This window comes from Eupeodes corollae, chromosome 2 (assembly GCF_945859685.1).
Source record: "Eupeodes corollae chromosome 2, idEupCoro1.1, whole genome shotgun sequence".
Classification (NCBI taxonomy): Eukaryota; Metazoa; Arthropoda; class Insecta; order Diptera; family Syrphidae; genus Eupeodes; species Eupeodes corollae.
This window is the reverse complement of record NC_079148.1, coordinates 105,161,853-105,180,368: the sequence shown is the minus strand read 5'-3', so window position 1 is coordinate 105,180,368 and position 18,516 is coordinate 105,161,853. Positions and strand designations below refer to the sequence as shown.

The following is an 18,516-nucleotide window of genomic DNA, read 5'->3' as shown; positions in this document are numbered from 1 at the left end:
AAACAACTTAAGAATTAAATATAATAGAAGTAAAATAAACAATGCATTAAATGATTTATTATAATTTTTGGTTGAGACCTTATTCTGTAACTATCATTTTGCAGCTGGAGAAACACTTCGCTATACGAATTTCATGAGGGCGTTAAAGTAAGTAAAAGCGAATTTTATTTTGAAAAATCGCTACACTGCGCTGTACGGTGCTCTTCTTGGCCATTTTTACTTGCGACATATAGGAACTATATGGCAAGTTTTGCATTCGTGCAAAATTTCGAACTCGAGATTTTAATCAAACATGATATTACGATGGTAAGGAAGTCGAAAAAAGTGGGTCCCGCGATTCCGTCCGGTCGATTTTGTCTGTCTGTCCACGCTCCTACAGCCTAAACCATTGGGTCGATTGAGTTCAAACTTGGAAGTTAAGGTTTTGAGCAGATTCGCGTTAGGCGTTTTTTTCATTTTTTTTTTAAGATCAAAACTAACAGTGGCCACCATACGATTTTTTTGGTCAAAAAACGAAAATTCGAAATTTCTCAAAAACAAACCGATAGATTTTCTTTAAATTTTCTCTAAAATTTTATTTTTTAACTTGGCTGCTTTCAATAAGAAAAACAAATTTTTGTATTGCTCAGGAAAGGTACCGCTCATAGAACCGTTATTTTGTTTTTTAATTTTCTCAGCAACTTATAAACCGATTTCAATAATTTTTTTTCTGAATAAGCTCCTATATAGCTTTAACAATATTTGATTTTCAAAAGTGCAATTTCTTATTGTTTGGATTTTTAAAAAAATATTGAATTTTATTTTTTCAAAATTCGATATCTCAAAGAAGGGTCAACATTTTTTTACGAAAATCAAATGTGTAGCGTATATTTTTAATATCTAAATAACTGCATATCAAAAATATTTTTAGAACAAAATTGAAAAATTTTATATATTAAAAATTAATTTAAAAAAAAACCGCTCTAACGATTTTCAAAAAATTAATTTGAAAAATCAAATGTTTTTTTATATATAAAATGGCATTTAAATTTTTGAAGACAAACTTATTTTTCGACCGAAATTTTGAATCTTAAAACAGTTTTTTTTAAATATTTTAACTGTGCATGAGCCCGAAAGAGCGCATTATTTTGACAAAATTGTAATTACATTCCTAGCTTTTATCTAAATTAGTGCATTTGGTACATATTTATGTATTTTTATAACTAAAATTATTGTAAATACCAACAATGGCCGCCCATGTAGCGCAACTGTATCGGATTAACGAATATGATATATTTAATCAACAGTCTATTTTAAAGTGTCTATCAAGAAGTATTATCTTGGTAGCTTTGTATATGTGATTTTAAAATATTATTCTTTACGAATAAGGTTGTTTCACACATGATTTACTTTCCCTCGCCTACCTATATAAACTTAGTACAAGTTAAAGAAACGGGCCAGAAAGAGTATATGTATTTACTATTATTTTTATAGAATCACTTTTTCAACGTATACACAATACACATTATACCTATTTATAAAGGTATTACGCACGACTTCTACTAAAATCCCAAACGCACAAAAGCCTGACTGTAAACAAAACATCAAAAGCAATTTCTTGTACCTGTTCGTATGCTTGTTATTTTTTTAAACTTTAACAAAATAAATAAACTGAACGTAAAAACTTTATGTTAGCGCTGAAAACTTATAGTAAAGAAGGAATGTATGTACCTTTTAGCTACCAATAACATTTCTTCATTATCATCATAAACATGTCCTTATCTATCTATCTACCTAAAGATAAGCTCGCCAATGAACTATTCCTAATTCGTATTAGACACCTACCTGCTACCTAACTACACAACCAATAGGCGATCGCCTTACAATTTAAACATTCATGGTCTGCCTCTTTCTTATCTTATTTATTTTCCATCCTGGTTCTTCTAATATGAAATTACAATAAAGCTATCTAAAGGAAAAAAGCTTTTAAGGAACAAGTTGAATCTATATGAATCTCATTGTAGCTTTATAGGTAAGGTAATAGAAACCATTTTTCATATACAAAGATCGTACCCAAGTAAAAGCAGACTTATAAATGTAAATAAAAACAAATATCGGTAAAAGATCCTAAACAACTGACGTAAGCATATTAAGCCATTTTATTTTACTTTTCCGTTTTTTATATAAAGTGCATTGATATAAAAAAAAACAAATTCATCAACCTTCATATGGAAGCTCTTTATGTGAAAGCATATGCAAGGATAGATTCAAATAGAATGAAGGAAATTGTGTAGACTTTTTGGGTCTAAAATTAATTATCTCCCTTATTCTGCTAGCTGCTTATGGGAATGGAAATAATATTTTTCCATCGCTCCAGCTTTCTCCACTTTCGATACTAACGCCACGCCAACGACTCGGCATCTGGTACTAGTCAACCTAAAAGTTTCTGCTCATGAGAGTACTATGGTTTTCATATACAAAGATCGTGCGTTTTTTTTGACAAATTAAATGGCATTTATATCTTTGAAGACAAACTTATTTTACAGGTATATTTTTAAATCTTATATAAGTACTTTTTTAAACAGACTCTTTGCATATAGGAGCAAGTTCGTGCGACCCAGTCGTGCATTTTATTTTCTTTTTGTTTCAAAAATGAAAGTTTGTTGAAAATGTTAAAAACAATATCGCCATATCTTGAGCCATTGATATCATTATTGAGTACTCAGCATGGCATATGAAAATAAATACAGCTAATACGCATTTTCCATTAAACAAGTTGTATATGAGATATAACTTTATTTAATGATCCTCTCAATGACACTATGTGTGAAATATTCGAAAAGTCAAGTTTTCGATTAATTTTGCTCATAAATCAGACTGATTTTAACCAATGGCATTGATTATGTCGTCTTTTAGGGCCTAGGTGATCTGTGGCTTATTCGCATCGACCTTTGATATAAAAAAGCCTTGCCAGAAAAATTCGAAAGAGTTCAAATCACACGAACTTGGTGGCCAATTCACGTGCGTCGTCCAGTAGCATTGACGATGAAGAAAAAGAATCATTTTCAAAGAAGATCGAAGTGATGCCGTTGAAAACTTGTCAAGATGACTTGTCGTTTAAGAACAATATGATTGCCACAAGTTATCAAAATAATTTAATCAAATGAAAAAAACAATTTTATAGAATATTTTTGAGATAAAAGTTGTTAAAGAAAGCAATTTAAATAACCACTGGTTCATCTAGGATGGCTTGTTATGGCTCCTTAGTCCAAAATTCCTAAATGAAGTTATCAATCCTTTTACCAATTAGTACATCAGAGCTTAGATTCCACACATTTGGCTCGTGCGGTTAGATTTCTTGAGCAAAGTTTTATTTTCAGCTTTGTCAAAGTTTTTTTTCTGACGACAAATTTATTTAAAAATAAATTAAACTAAACTAAAGTGGAGTGAGGCACCAAAAATTATATCGAAAAAATAGTCCAATTTAAAAACCGTGTTTTTCAAATGAGTGCATTTTCAAAAAATTCTTTAATAGCTTATGCTATGTGACTGCCAAAATACTGAGAATGGTGACAACAACAATTATTTGAAAGTCTTAGGCATAGTTGAAATGGATTTTTTCTATAATGCTTAATTATACCTCAATCGAAAAAGTTTAACCCCGTCTTTTTGGGCACAATATTTTCGCTTCGTTAATACTTAATCTTAATAAAAACATGTTAAATTAACAGAAATGTAATTATGAAACTTGAAAATATTTTTAACTTCCCATAGGAAGTTATTGTAAGCGGTCTGATTTGTCGAATTAAAATTTTGAAATTTTTCGACGTTTGAAGGTCCCTTGAGTTGAAATAAAATAATTTTAAAGAGATGTCTGTGCGAGCGTGCGTATATACGTCCGTGAATTTGCGAAGTTTTTATCGTCGTCAATAGCTAAAGAACCAGTATATAGCGATTTCAAATGAATTGTGTTATGCAGATAATATTGCAGAAAGATCCAAAAAGGACTCTGAAAAAAATTGAGTGGATGGTTTTTCAACCACAGCAATTTAAAAAAAAGTGAAAATTTTAGTTAACACTAAATATTTCATGAACCAAAAATGGTAGAAACTTGAATTTAATTTTATATCACATATTGTTACGTAATACAAAACAAATATATTTTTGGAAAAATCCAATTAACCGAAAAAAATATTTATCACCTCGAAAATTTTACGAACAAAAAATGATTTTATCTCCAAAACAATTTTATACAACAAAGATTAACGTTTGCAACATCTGGTCAAATTTTGAGAAAAATCAAATCGACAATTTTTTTTACAAAAAAAAAAAAACATACAAACAAAAATTAATAAAAGTAGATAAAAATTGAATTTGGACTTGAATTTTTTTTTCAAAACTTTAAGATATTGGCTTTAAACTAATTTTATCTTTTAAAAAATATTTTTGTCAAAATTCAGTAACATTTTGGGAAAATTCGAATCTTCAGTTCTTCTACAAAAAAATAAAAAACAATACTAAAACTGGGTAAAATTTTACTTTCGACTCAAATATCTAATTTTATCTCACAGAAAATATTATTTTCAACATTCAGTACTTTTTTTATAAGAATCCAACAGTCTTTTTTTTGTCATAAAAAATGAAATCTACAAAAAATTGTAAGAACATTTGGTAAAAATTGATGTTCGGTTCTCGAAATATCGTGAACAATAGAAGATATTGACTTCAAATTAATTTTATTAATCTAATTTGCATTTCTTTATATAAGATATACATTTTTTTTAAGAAATGCTACTAAAATTGGTCAAAACTGGTTTCGACTAAAAATTTCGTTAACAAAAATAAATTTTGAAATTAAAATATTGTTGGTAATTTAAAAATTTTAAGAATAATTCAACTGACAACTTTTTTAACAAAACACGAAAATCTACAAACGTTTAAGCAAGACAAATCGATAGACGGAATGGGAAGTTATCAGTGTGCATCGCATCCCCGCTTCTTTTTTGTACCCAAACTGAACATTTATTGAAAATGCTTATGGCCTGACCGGCATCATTTCCACACCCAGGACGCCTCCAGTCTGAAATCCATGGCAAACATTAACTTTATTTGGATGCATTGGCACCTCGCGTGGAATGGTGTCGTTAAAAAGGTGTTGGATGGTTCTTCTATCTGGAATGTTCTAGATTTAAACATTTCAAGGTGCTTGATATCTCTAAGCAAATTGGATATAAGCTCGGTTATCAGTGTCATAATCGGACACTGCCTAAAGGAAAAACACGCCACGCGCCAAGTCGTATTCTCAAAAGTTTTTTGCATAACCTGTATGGACCAGGAAGAGATAGAAACAGTTTTTTGTCTTCTCTTTTTATGCCCTGCTTTAGCTCAAAACGAAAGACCTTTTTAGGAGAATTCACGTTTTTTAAGACATTTCAATTGGTTTTATTGAGCTCAGAACAAGGACTTAAGATTAATGTGGTATAATAATGTTCCAACAACTAGCCTGGGTTTGTCCTATTCCATCCCGTACAGCCACTTCAAATTAACTTAGTTATTATCTTGTAATGTTCAAGACCTATAGAAAAAATAAAAAAGTAAATTTTAGAGCAAATTCAATTCAAACAAAAAAAACCTATTGGTGGTTCGTTGAAAAAAGTGATTTAAATATCCACTGGTTCATCCAAGATGGCTTGTTATGTTATGGCTTCTTAGTCTTAAATTTCTAAATGGTGTTATCAGTCCTCTTGGCATTTGTCTGGTCTTGTTAAGTTTCTATTGAAAAGTTTAACTTTTATATAGTCTTAAATTCAGATACTAAAGTAGGAGTGAGAAGACCTTATAATGTTCACGAAAAAAAAGATTCCAATGTAAGCACCGCCAATAGAATTTGACAATTTACGATTTTAAAAATGTATATTTTTCAGATGGTATGGGTCAAAATACTAAATGTCAAAATTTTGTACTTTCAAAATGCTGTAAATGGTCTGAAAATCAAAACAGGTCTCACAACTAAACATCTATGAGAATATGGTATAGCAACAGTTTTTCATTAACTCTTATTTGAAAAACATTTAAAGACAGTAGCATTATATTAATTTTTTTTTAATTAACGTAATTCAATCAAATAATTTTTATTGCAACATTCCCCGAACTGATTTATATCTTCTTGAAGCTCTTTACAATCCGTGATGGAGTTAATAATTCGAACAATTTTAACATAATCTGCATAGATCAGCGGTATAGAATTATTTAAAATAAAAGGCAAATCATTAATACATAAAATAAACAACGATGGACCAAGGTGACTTCCTTGAGGTACACCAGAATTAAATTGACATAAAGAGTTACTCCTATTTAAAAAATCATATCAAAAGCACACATTGTAAGGTTACAGAATTTGGTAAGGAGAAGTGTTTTATGCACACAGCATTTTGGTGTACAGTATTCTAGGCTTACAGTGTTTTGAAATACAGAATTTAAGACAAGCAGAATTCTGACTAAACAGTACTATTCAGAATTTTTATCATGCAGAATTCTGATAAAACACTATTTCAATCTGCCCGTGGTAATATCTCTTCCAAATCCTACTTTTCCTGAAATCTGAACAAATTTAAATGCTTTTTAGGAAAAAAATATAAGCACTGTTATACAAGACCAAGGATTTTCTTTTGTTCAAAATAAAATTATTTTGTTAACCAGACTAAAAATTTTGTTGCAAGTGCATACGACCGTCACACAGTTTAAACACATCAACTATTTTGATGTACATCTGACTAATACGTATTAGTATGGCATTTAGAATTGATAAATTTTATTCTAATTCTTTAAACGTGAACCATGCGATTTAAAAAATGATTAAGCATCATACAACACGATTTTCATTCATTTTAACATCACATTTTAATACGTTCTTTTTATTTTCGTTATTTTTCTAGCATTTTCATTCATAAGTCGAGACGTGCTTGTTTGCTTCTTTTATGTTGCTTTGACTTTGACCCCCACGTATTCCAAGATCAACTTGAGTTTATTGAAAGAAATCAAAGCAAATTTGACCTTTTAATGTTTGTTTTATGTCTTTTAGCCTTAAACTTTTGTTTGTTTTTTTTCAATGAAAATAATATAATAAAATAAGAAGAAGATGAATATTGATACAAAATATTGAAATTGATTTAAAGAACGTATTACACTTTGTATAGTGTTTTAAAATAGAGCTGGGTTGATTTTGGCAGCTCGTGGCATTCGTATTGTTTCTTAAACTTTTTGTCAAGATAATCTTTTTTAAATTAGTTATTAAAGACAAATCATCAAGGCAAGTTACAGCTTCGAACAAGAGGTACAAATGATAAAACTTTATTATCCAAATGAGGTTTCTCTAGTAACAACGATACGCACGTTGCGCCCTTTTTGTTGTATACATAATCCTCCCTCCAAGTCGACTATTTAACGTTTGGAGGCCAATTTTAAGTCCATTGGCTCAGTGTACAATCAGCCAATACCCGCACCTCAACCAAACGCAGGTAAATCACCGCTCTCGGTGAAAGTGTCAAGCGGAATCCTAGGCAGTCATTTCCGCATCGCTCACAAGTATACTGGGCCTGTCACAGCCCACAACAATGTGAATTTTGAGTCGTAACTTACAAATCCAGGAGGTGAAAGCAAAGGAGCAAACGCAGATTCCTGTGCTAGCTAATTGGATTTTGGAGCAGTTGGAAGTTGATCCGAATTTTTTGTCAAAAAATTGTCTTTAGCAATGAAGCTCATTTTAGAATTAATGTGAGGGTGAAAAAGCACAATTTCCGGGATTCGGAGTACACTTATAAATGCGAGATTGACTTTTTGCCAAAGCATTGAAATAAAGCTACTGTTTGGTGTGAATATTGGGATGGACGTGTCAACGGCCCGTACTTCCTATAAAATGATTCTGGCCAGGCCTTTACCGTCAACTCCGATCGCTTAGGTCGCTGATCATCAACTTCTTGTGGCCTGAATCGGATGATATGGAAACCGAAGACTTGATTGTATTTTATGAAGTACGAAATGCCATTATTGGAAAAGTCCTCAAAGGCGTCTTTTCATATAACTGTCCACTGCAATGTCAAAATATAGCAACGACTTGTAGCGAAATAGTTGAAGTTGTAGACTGATAGTTGGGGTTAATGTTGCTTAAATTTCAAATCAAATATTATTCCAACTACCTGCTCCTTCTATGGATATACATAGTCCTTATCCATTGTGTTAAACCAGGAAATGTCTTTGGAAATTTAGGGCTAAAAGTTCGTAGATATCAGTTGGGCGGGAAATTAATAAAAGAAATGTTTTTACTTGAATATTTTTTTTTATATTTTTTCGCAATAATTAACAACAAACAATATCATCTTTACTTTAGGTCACATAAAAAGTTAGATCACTTAAGCAACTGGGGCAACGGGCAAATGAGCGGCGCTGGGTTGGAAACCGTTCTCATCGGCGATGTAGTTGACGGTGTAGGTGATACCATCATCTCCGATGTAAGAGAAAGATCCCTTAACTGAGAGAGCTTCGGCTTCAGTTCCGATGTTCTTCAATTGACCTTGTTCAGAGTGAGCCTTACCGTCACTGGTCTCAACACTATATTTTTGAAAAAAGAAAAATTTATTAATAATAAATTCAATTGAAACAAAAATTTTAATTATCTTACGCGAAATCGTATCCTTCAGCACCGACATTGCTGTCTGAACGGACGATGGAAGCTTCTTGGGCAGCTGGGGCGGCCAAAGCCAAACCGAAAAGGGCGACGAGAACAATAACGAATTTCATGATGATATTGGTTTTGTGTTGTTTTACTAGTTGTTAACTGTAAGAAAACTGAAAACTTAGTGGATGCTAACTCTTTGGATTCGTTACAATTTATAGCTGACCAAAATTTTGTGGTCAATCTATTAAAACCTGATTATATTTTAAATTCGTTCAGAATCTAAAAAAACACAATATAAAATGCTAATAAGCCAAAAATTTTGTATTGATAGGTCTACGCAATTTTTTTTTTGTTTTAACCATACTCGTAAAAATCAAACGCACACGCACCCTATTGGTGTGCGTGGTGGTTTATTATATGCGGCTAAAAGAAGATCAACTTCTATTGAACTTGTGTTGCTATTCGGAAAACCAGTGCGGGAACTTGTTGAGAATTTTATCGTCGTCTTTTTTAGGAAGTTAAGGTTTTTATTTGTTGTACCTTCAGTTTTTTAATTGTTTTTAAATTTTAATAAACTTTAGATAAAATATGACATTAATACAAAACTTCTTTGATGTCCATCAAAATAGAAAATAAAAATGATTTAGTTTCAAGAAAATTACAAACATAAAAAGCAATTCAATTAAGCCTACTTTTAAAAAAGCAACAAGTTTGATTTAAAATAGGTAATTATACTTTTTGCTTCGATTTTGTTTGAATATTAAAGGAAAAAAAACTTCAGAGAATTAAACAGAAAATGAATCAGCTTAGTTAATGCAAAAATTCGAAAATTTAATAGAGCTCTCCTAAACTGTCCTGTATTTTTTAATGATTAAGATTGCTTTTGCATCAGTGCTCCCATTTTATAATGTATGATTCACAATAGTGAAACCTAGAAATTTTTAAAAGTAAGATAGAATATCCGTTTTGCGGTTTCAAAAGTAAACGTAAATAAAAAACATATATAGTACTTTTTTATGATATTATTATGTGTGAAACACTGAATCATTCAAATGACCACCACGCGAGTCATTGCAAACATCGATTGTTTTAAGGTGATTTTCGATCACTTTTTGACACATAATGGGTGGTATCTCAGTCATAACTTGATGAATGTTGGTTTTGAAGTGCTCAAAGAATGAGGGTTTGTCTGCATAAACACTGTCAAATTGCATGATCATTGGGGCTAGTTGATATCACCACGATGTCTCTTGCAATAAATCCATATTCGCACGAGTTGTGTGGCATGTTGCACCGTCTTGTTAAAATCACATATTGCCCAAGTCGTATTCTTCAATAGTATTAAAAAAAGTCGATTATCATATGACCAAAACGTTTCGAATTGACGGTGACAGTCGTTCCATCGTCGGTCGTTTTCGAAGAAGTAAGGTCCAATCACACGTTCGGACCAAAGAGCGCACAAAACAATGATATTTTGTAGATATTATAGCCTCTTTTCAATTACTAAAGGATTCTCAGAATCCCAAACTCGACAAATTTTTTTATTTTACATCGACCGAGTGAGAAATGTTCTTCGTCGCACACAAACATTTTGTTTGAAATAGCGTCGTCCACCGTCCGTTCTTCAAGCACCCATTCGACGTATCTACGACGTTGTAAACGGTCAGCTGGCTTCAGTTGTGTTGGGCGCTGTACTTGTATGGATGAAGATATAGACCCAAATGCAAAATAAGCCATAATATGTCATAAGAAACGAGGAATCGACACATTCGGGTCTTCGGCAACACTTTCACTTACAGCAGAGATATTTTCCATGGTACGAAGGAAACGATGATGTACGGCCTTACAATATCTGTAGCCAATCCAATCTCTTTAAATTTCTTCACAATTTTGCCAATTGCTTCCGAAGTTGGACGATTATGTAAACCATGATCCCCTCATAAACGATATGTGCTTGTGGCAGAAACACCATTTTTGTAGTAGGTTTTAACAATTTGTATGCGTTGTGCAATAGTTAAGTTATCCATTTTTACAAATGTCAGACTTTCAACTAAAAAAATTGAATTAACTTGATAGATGTCAAATTCCAGCCATATACTTTTAAAACCGCAAATTGGATAACCTCTTTATTAGACACATTTTTGGTGGAAAATCAAATAACAATTGCCGACAATTATTTACTTTCTTCTTTGAGAAGCTTAGAAAACAAACAAATTGGTAGTCTACCATTGGAAGACAATTTTAAAAACGGCTTTCTTGTAGAATTTGATTATGCGTCCAATGCATTTCAACATTTTGTTTGCAAAAGTTCTTTTAAGATATTTTTCCAAACAATGACTTCTTAATTTTTTCGATGTTAGTATTTTTCAAATTCTTTTGTTGTTGTTTCCTGCTCAAAACCTTTCTACCAATTAAAAATTGAATGAAGTTGTTTGAAAAAACATCCTATTAATTGAAAATATGAAAGAAAATTGGTTGCCTAATTTTTTATAGAAAATTTGTTTCATTTTTTTTTAGAATTAAAATTGAGAGCGTTAATAGAAAATTGTTTGAAACGTTTTGGGAAAAATCTCACCAAATTGGTTGATCTTAAAATCGTGTAAAGCTTAAGGCCTAAAACTTATTTTTCTTTTTTACGGACTCCGAGCTTTGTCAGGAAAAACTAATTTTTTAAACAATTCATGCCAAATTAAAAACGTATTAACTAGAAATAACCCTCTTAGAGCTTATCGAAAATGTTGAAGTTTGTAAAAGTATAAGAAATGTATTTAGAATTAATTAAAAAAGTGGGACATTAATTCACAAAACCGTTTGTAAATGGGTAGACAGTGAGTGGCGATAAATATAGAAATAAAATGTAGCAAAAGTGTGGACCAACAAGAATTTTATCCCATTGATAAAATTGTATGCAATAAAAAAGTATTTTGGGATCCACTTGGCCAAAATTTAAAAAAGCCGATGCTTTGTCCAAAGGATGAGGAAGATAAAAAATCAAAAAAAAAAAAGAGGCTGGGATGCGACCCACACTGATAACTTCCCATCCCGTCTGTCGATTTGTCTTGCTTAAAAGTTTGTCTTTATGTACTCGTATCAATTTTTACCAAATTTGCGTACTCTTTTTGTAGATTTTATTTTTTATATGAAAAAAGGGACTGTTGGATTTTTATATAAAAATTACTGAATATCGAAAACAATATTTTCTGTGAAATAAAATAAGTTTCAAGCCAATATTTTTAAGTTTTGAAAAGCTATTTGAGCCGAAAGTAAATTTTTACCAACTTTTATAAATTATTTTTTTTTAGGTTTTTATTTTTTGTAAAAAAACTGTCAATTCAATTTTTTTCAAACTTTAATAGTATGTTGACAACAAGATTTTTTGAAAGATAAAAGATAACTAAAGCCAATATCTCAAAGTTTTGAAAAGATATTTGAGTCGAAAATCAATTTTTACCAATTTTTATAATTTTTTTTTAGGTTTTTATTTTTTGTAAAAAAACTGTCAATTCGATTTTTTTCAAACTTTAACTGAATGTTGACAACAAGATTTTTTGAAAGATAAAAGTAAATTAAAGCCAATATCTCAAAGTTTTGAAAAGATATTCGAGTCGAAAATCAATTTTTACCAACTTTTATAAATTTTTTTTAGGTTTTTATTTTTTGTAAAAAAAACTGTCAATTCGATTTTTCTCAAAATTTTTCAGAATGTTGAAAACAATATTTCTTATAAGCTAAAATAAAATTGAAGCCTTAATTTCAAGTTTTTGAAAAGATATTTGAATCGATATTCAATTTTTACGAACTTCGAGTAATATTTTTTTTTAGATTTTTATTTTTTATAAAAAAACTGTCAATTAGATTTTTCTCAAAATTTTATCAGATGTCAAAAACATTATTCTTCGTTGCACAAAATTGTTTTAGAGATAAAATTATATTTCAGTCGTAAAATTTTGGAGGTGACAATTTTTTTTTTTCAGTTTTATTGATTTAAAAAAAAAACCGTTATATTGATTTTTTTCAAAAAATATACCTGTTTGGTATCACGTTACAATATATTATGTAAAATTTAATTCAAGTCTCTAGCGTTTTTGGTTCGTAAGATATTTAGGGTTAACCAAAATTTTCACCTTTTTTTCAAACTGCTATAGTAAAAAAACCACCCACGCAATTTTCCTGAAAGTCCTTTCTGCATCTTTCTGCCTTATTATCTGTATAACAAAATTTATTTGAAGTCGATATCTCTTCTGGTTCTTGAGCTATGGACCACGAAAAAAACGTCGCGAACGTACGGACGTACGGACGTACGGACGTACAAACGTACGTACACACGCACGCACAGACATCTTTCTAAAAATCTTTTATTTCGACTCTAGGGACCTTGAAACGTCGAGAAATGTCAAAATTTTCAATTTGACAAATCGGACCCATTACAATAACTTCCTATGGGAAGTTAAAACATTAGATACAAAAATGGGATACAAAGAAACAAGTCAGATATTTTTCAAAGCGTCCACACCAAAAATATATAAAAACCAATCAAAAAAATTGCTGAAATGCTTTTAAAAAGTTTTTAAAATGTTTTTTAAACAAATGAAAAGCATTTCAAAAACGTTTTTTGTATATACAATGTTTATGTTTCTTGAAATTTTTCGTTGGCGTGGACACAAATTTATCATTCTGAGAATATCAAGACTTTTTCCTTTCCAACGCAACACTCCTACCTAATTTCCACCTTTCCTCCATCAAACTCTGTGGGGCCCTGTACTATTTTTACATGTTCAAGTTTTAAAACTAAGCTTAAAAGAGGCTACGATTTGACCAATACTGATAACTTCCCATTTTTGACCGTAATTCGATAATTCTAAAATTTTTACAAAATATTAATAACAAGAAGTTACAAGTCAATACCGTTCTTTGTTTTCAAGATACTTAAGTCGAAAACTATTTTTATCAGTTTTTAGTTGTTTTTATATAGGTTCCTGTTTCTTTTCAATGCCGATTCAATTTTTTTAAGAAAATAAGCTTATTGTATGTTATGAAATGATTTTGAAGTCAATATGTTCATTCTCGAGATAATTGAGTCGAAAATCAGTTTTTACTAATTTGATATTTTTGTATAGCTTTTGTTTTTCTAAATAGATATTTGAGTCCAATCAATCAACTCAATTTTTACCAACCTTTAGTATTATTTTGTGTAGGTTTTTGTTTTCTTAAGCTTTCTTTTTTTCAAAAGATTTTACCAGGATCTTTCACAAAAATTGAAAGGTGACAATACAACAATTTTGCCACGCTTGTCTGACAAATTTGTATTCCATAAAATATTGATAGGTAGAAAGTTTGTCAGAAAAAATGCAATGACAAAATTTGTCAAGACAATACCCGCGACGTATTACACGAAGGCTCAACTGAGAATCATCATCAAATTTAGTTAAAATTATATCGTTTATCACTTCAGGTCTTTTTACTGTCAACATTTGACTGTAACTGAGTTGCTGTACCAATCGTCAATCTACATACTGACACGTATGTAAATTGTAAGTTGTATTGTATTTCATAAAAGATACAAATTTTTCGGAAAATTTTTGACAATTATGGAAAAATGATTGAAAATTTATTGTCAAGACAATTTTGTGTATGAAGTGAAAAGATGAGAACTGCCGGAAATTTTACTAAAATTCTACAACATTGTCAAATTGTTTATTGACAGATTTTGACCTAACAAATTGTCATCTGTGTGTCACCAGATGTCAAAAACATTATTCTTTGATGCATATACAAATAATTTGAAGTGATTGAAACCAAAAATTATATTACGAAAGTACAAGTATACTTTATTGTCCACAGCAATATTATCTTCGAAAGTCTAGGACGTCGACTTTCACTTTAAGAATATACCTAAGTTATACAAATACAGTACAAATAAAAAACTTATTTTGTTTGAGATTTTTTTTTAATTAAACATATTAGTTAACATTTTTAACAACATCATTATCGTGTTTTTCTTCCAAAAATTCTGAAATAGAACACAACAAACAGAAATACACAGGCAGGCAGACTTTTATAGCTTTTCAAATTTTGAAAAAGTTATTTAGGCAACTGGGGCAACTGGCAAATGAGCGGCGCTGGGTTGGAAACCGTTCTCATCGGCGATGTAGTTGACGGTGTAGGTGATACCATCATCTCCGATGTAAGAGAAAGATCCCTTAACTGAGAGAGCTTCGGCTTCAGTTCCGATGTTCTTCAATTGACCTTGTTCAGAGTGAGCCTTACCGTCACTGGTCTCAACACTATATTATTGAAAAAAGAAACATTTATTAATAATAAATTCAATTGAAACAAAAAGTTTTAATTATCTTACGCGAAATCGTATCCTTCAGCACCGACATTGCTGTCTGAGCGGACGATGGAAGCTTCTTGGGCAGCTGGGGCGGCCAAAGCCAAACCGAAAAGGGCGACGAGAACAATGACGAATTTCATGTTGAGGGTGTTTGCTTGTTAACCGGAGGAAACGAAGTGGATGACAAGTGATCGGTGCCGAACTCATTTATAGGTGAAGAGGAATATCCAAAAATCGCAAAATTATCTAACGCATAATACCAATACAAGTATGAATAAAATTTAATATATTTAAAAATGTTAATTTAATCTTCTCAACCGGTAGGGAGGTACGCATTTTAACTTTTTTAATTCCACGCACTTTATAGATCAATAGCAGAACTTGTCGTGATACCAAAATCGCTTCAATCTAAATTTAGATCGTTTTGTACGTCAAACTTCTTGAGCCAATTAAAAGTGGTAGCCATTTGTTAAGAAAATCATAAACTAAACCAGTATCTGTATTATAATAAGGCCTCTATAATTTCGGATACTAAAAATCAAGAACACAAAAAAGAATAAGTCTACTTATGTACTTGTCCCCTTACCCCGACAAATTATGTGAAATTGGACCTTACAGAATGAAAATACCGAAAAATATGTATTAATAATATTTAGGTATATTTCAATACCATAAAGTTTGAGGTTTAAAATATTTTATAGTACTTGTGATCTTGGTAATATTTAAATATAATTTTTATAATACATGAGAACTGAACTGTAGGCTTTTAATTATATCTTGTGTCACTTACCAATTTTGTTAACGATTTTCTTAAAAAAATAATAAATATTTACTTAGTACCAGTTTAAGCTAAACCGCTTTGCAAAATTGTCTAAAATTAATTTTGCAAAATAATTTCCATAATTAAAGTTTTGTCTTGATCTTGATAACAGCCGATAACTTGATTGATCAAAAAAGTGCGTGGAAAAGAGTAAGAATGCGTAAGTACCCACAACCTACCGGTTGAATAGATTATATTAGCATTTTTAATATTGATCCATTTTATTCATCCATTATGGTTTGCAATTTTGTTGTTATTTTTGTGACTTTGGGTATTCCTCTTCACCTATAAATGAGTTCGGCACCGATCACTTGTCATCCACTTCGTTTCCTCCGGTTAACAAGCAAACACCCTCAACATGAAATTCGTCATTGTTCTCGTTGCCCTTTTCGGTTTGGCTTTGGCCGCCCCAGCTGCCCAAGAAGCTTCCATCGTCCGCTCAGACAGCAATGTCGGTGCTGAAGGATACGATTTCGCGTAAGATAATTAAAACTTTTGTTTCAATTGAATTTATTATTAATAAATGTTTCTTTTTTCAAAAATATAGTGTTGAGACCAGTGACGGTAAGGCTCACTCTGAACAAGGTCAATTGAAGAACATCGGAACTGAAGCCGAAGCTCTCTCAGTTAAGGGATCTTTCTCTTACATCGGAGATGATGGTATCACCTACACCGTCAACTACATCGCCGATGAGAACGGTTTCCAACCCAGCGCCGCTCATTTGCCAGTTGCCCCAGTTGCCTAAATAACTTTTTCAAAATTTGAAAAGCTATAAAAGTCTGCCTGCCTGTGTATTTCTGTTAGTTGTGTTCAATTCCAAACTTTTGGAAGAAAAACACGACAAGAGTGTTGTTAACTAATGTTAAATAAAATTTAATTGTTCCAACTAAATAAGTTTTCTTGCGTATCGAATTCATGATTTATTTCTGGATAGCTCTTTCTTATATTGTTAAATCGGAACAAGATGTTTACATTACTTACTTAAGGTGGCGCTGCAGTCCTGTGTGAACTAGGGCCTCACCCAACAAACTTCTCCTTCTAGCTCGAAGTCTCCAGTTTCACGCTCCAAGTTGGGTGAGTGCACTTTCCATTGTGCTCGCCACTTGATCCGCGGTCTTCCTCTACTGTGTTGTCCTTTTTTTGTGGATTCGAAGACTTTCTGGGGGTTAACATTGGATGATAATTTAACAGGAATTAAAGACAAGATTAAATTATTAAAAATTAAAAGGCTTCACATTTTAAAAGCTTTCAACTTAAGTTCTTCTTCTTAAGAGTGACAATATATGTAATTTTTAGTTTCATCGCATGAGTACGCAATTATGAGTTTTCTGTAGAATTGATTTTAGACAGATTAAGTTACTATTCAAAGTCAAAGCTTGAAAACATTTTACAATGAATGCAAGTAATGATGGAAAACTATCAAATATACCAAAAATAATGTTGAACATAGTTTTACAAAAGCAGTGCTTGAACTATTCACTTTTTGGTAAAAGTGGTTTTCTTTATTAATTGAAAATATCAGCGTCTTTCTGTCATTTTATTCAAGTGAGGTTTTAGAAAGAAAAGATAAGAGAAATTATTGAATTTTGTATATTAGCTTAGTTATTGAAATAACACAACTTTTTTAATTAATTTTTTTTTTTAAATTCAACAGAAAGCTGAACTTTTCAATTCCATTTAATGTTTTTTTTTTTAAAGAGTTCTTTGCCAAATTGTAAAAGGAATAAGTAATATTGATTGAACATACAAAATACAAGTCGAAATGAGCTTGTAGCTTGCCTGAGAAGCTTTTTGTAGACAGTTGTGTTCTTAGTACTAGAGGTTAATAAAGTAAAGTTCCGAGTTTGAAGTTTATGACACTTGGAAAATTAACTATTTTCCATGGTCAAAATTTAGGGTAAAAGAATGCCTTTGACTGCAAATAAAGTCCCTTATCTTGTCCAGGCAGATAGACGATTGTACTGACGCAGATTTTTGACGTTTATGAAAAAATCCTGTTTTCTATACCTGGCATTTTTGTATTAAATTGAAATCAGTAGTGAAATTTTATTTCGCTTGTTCAAGCCCTGCTCTTGCAAAAAGTTCTTCAAAAATTAAATTGAACATTAAAAGCGATTAAGCACCACTAAAGGAGTCTGATGATCGGGTTGGTCCCCGTGAAATAGCTATAACTCCAGCCTATGAACTTGGTAGTAGCACACACAAGTTGTTGTTGTTTTATTCTAAATTTTCAATGGGAAATTTTATTTAATAAACATAAATTCATATTAAATACAAATAGAAGAGCTTAAGCTAAATAATAGTTTTTTGTAGTACTTTTTTAAAATCTAAGCTTTATTACAATCCAAATGAATCCAATTGAACTAAAATAACCTGAATGCGAAACACAGCTGGCTGCCTGTCACCTGTCGTTTTTTGACAGCCAAAATTTCGTTCGAGAGCTTTCGAAGCTCTCTACTGGGTTTAAAATGGTGGGTTCTGGTTGATCGACAGATGCTGTGGATGCAATTCTATACAAGCGATTGATTTAAAAATATTTGTTGAATAAATATTATAATTTTATGAATTAGTTCTTCATCGATTAACTTTTAATTCTAATCACTCTCAAATTCGTTTTGAGTAAAAAAAACAGAACTCTTAACACACCATTTAACATTCTTAAAAGTAGAAATTAACTTCAAAATGTTCTTGTTCATGTCTGAACAAAT

At 31.1% G+C, this 18,516-nt stretch overlaps 3 protein-coding genes across 3 annotated transcripts; 1 reads left to right on the top strand and 2 right to left on the bottom strand.

The window, feature by feature from the left end:
- Window positions 1–8,294: 8,294 nt before the first annotated feature.
- LOC129946944 (larval cuticle protein 65Ag1-like) lies at window positions 8,295–8,845 on the bottom strand. Its single transcript, XM_056057328.1, has 2 exons — window positions 8,657–8,845; window positions 8,295–8,586 (listed from the first exon to the last, which is right to left on the bottom strand). Exons 1-2 carry the CDS (start codon window positions 8,773–8,775, stop codon window positions 8,388–8,390), a joined length of 318 nt encoding a protein of 105 aa, XP_055913303.1. The 5' UTR covers window positions 8,776–8,845; the 3' UTR covers window positions 8,295–8,387.
- A 5,812-nt stretch (window positions 8,846–14,657) lies between these two features.
- On the bottom strand, window positions 14,658–15,177 carry LOC129946155 (larval cuticle protein 65Ag1-like). Its single transcript, XM_056056234.1, has 2 exons — window positions 15,009–15,177; window positions 14,658–14,937 (listed from the first exon to the last, which is right to left on the bottom strand). Exons 1-2 carry the CDS (start codon window positions 15,125–15,127, stop codon window positions 14,739–14,741), a joined length of 318 nt encoding a protein of 105 aa, XP_055912209.1. The 5' UTR covers window positions 15,128–15,177; the 3' UTR covers window positions 14,658–14,738.
- A 944-nt stretch (window positions 15,178–16,121) lies between these two features.
- On the top strand, window positions 16,122–16,702 carry LOC129946157 (larval cuticle protein 65Ag1-like). The gene is made up of 2 exons (XM_056056235.1): window positions 16,122–16,284; window positions 16,355–16,702. The coding sequence occupies exons 1-2, from the start codon at window positions 16,166–16,168 to the stop codon at window positions 16,551–16,553; spliced, it is 318 nt and encodes a 105-aa protein (XP_055912210.1). The 5' UTR covers window positions 16,122–16,165; the 3' UTR covers window positions 16,554–16,702.
- The last annotated feature ends 1,814 nt before the right edge of the window (window positions 16,703–18,516 follow it).

Excerpts from the sequence above, each read along its gene's own strand:
- LOC129946944 (XM_056057328.1), bottom strand. The coding sequence starts at position 8,775 with ATGAAATTCGTTATTGTTCTCGTCGCCCTTTTCGGTTTGGCTTTGGCC. Across the intron at positions 8,587-8,656 it reads GCTGAAGGATACGATTTCGC|TGTTGAGACCAGTGACGGTA; the intron begins GTAAGATAATTA and ends TCAAAAATATAG.
- LOC129946155 (XM_056056234.1), bottom strand. The coding sequence starts at position 15,127 with ATGAAATTCGTCATTGTTCTCGTCGCCCTTTTCGGTTTGGCTTTGGCC. Across the intron at positions 14,938-15,008 it reads GCTGAAGGATACGATTTCGC|TGTTGAGACCAGTGACGGTA; the intron begins GTAAGATAATTA and ends TCAATAATATAG.
- LOC129946157 (XM_056056235.1), top strand. The coding sequence starts at position 16,166 with ATGAAATTCGTCATTGTTCTCGTTGCCCTTTTCGGTTTGGCTTTGGCC. Across the intron at positions 16,285-16,354 it reads GCTGAAGGATACGATTTCGC|TGTTGAGACCAGTGACGGTA; the intron begins GTAAGATAATTA and ends TCAAAAATATAG.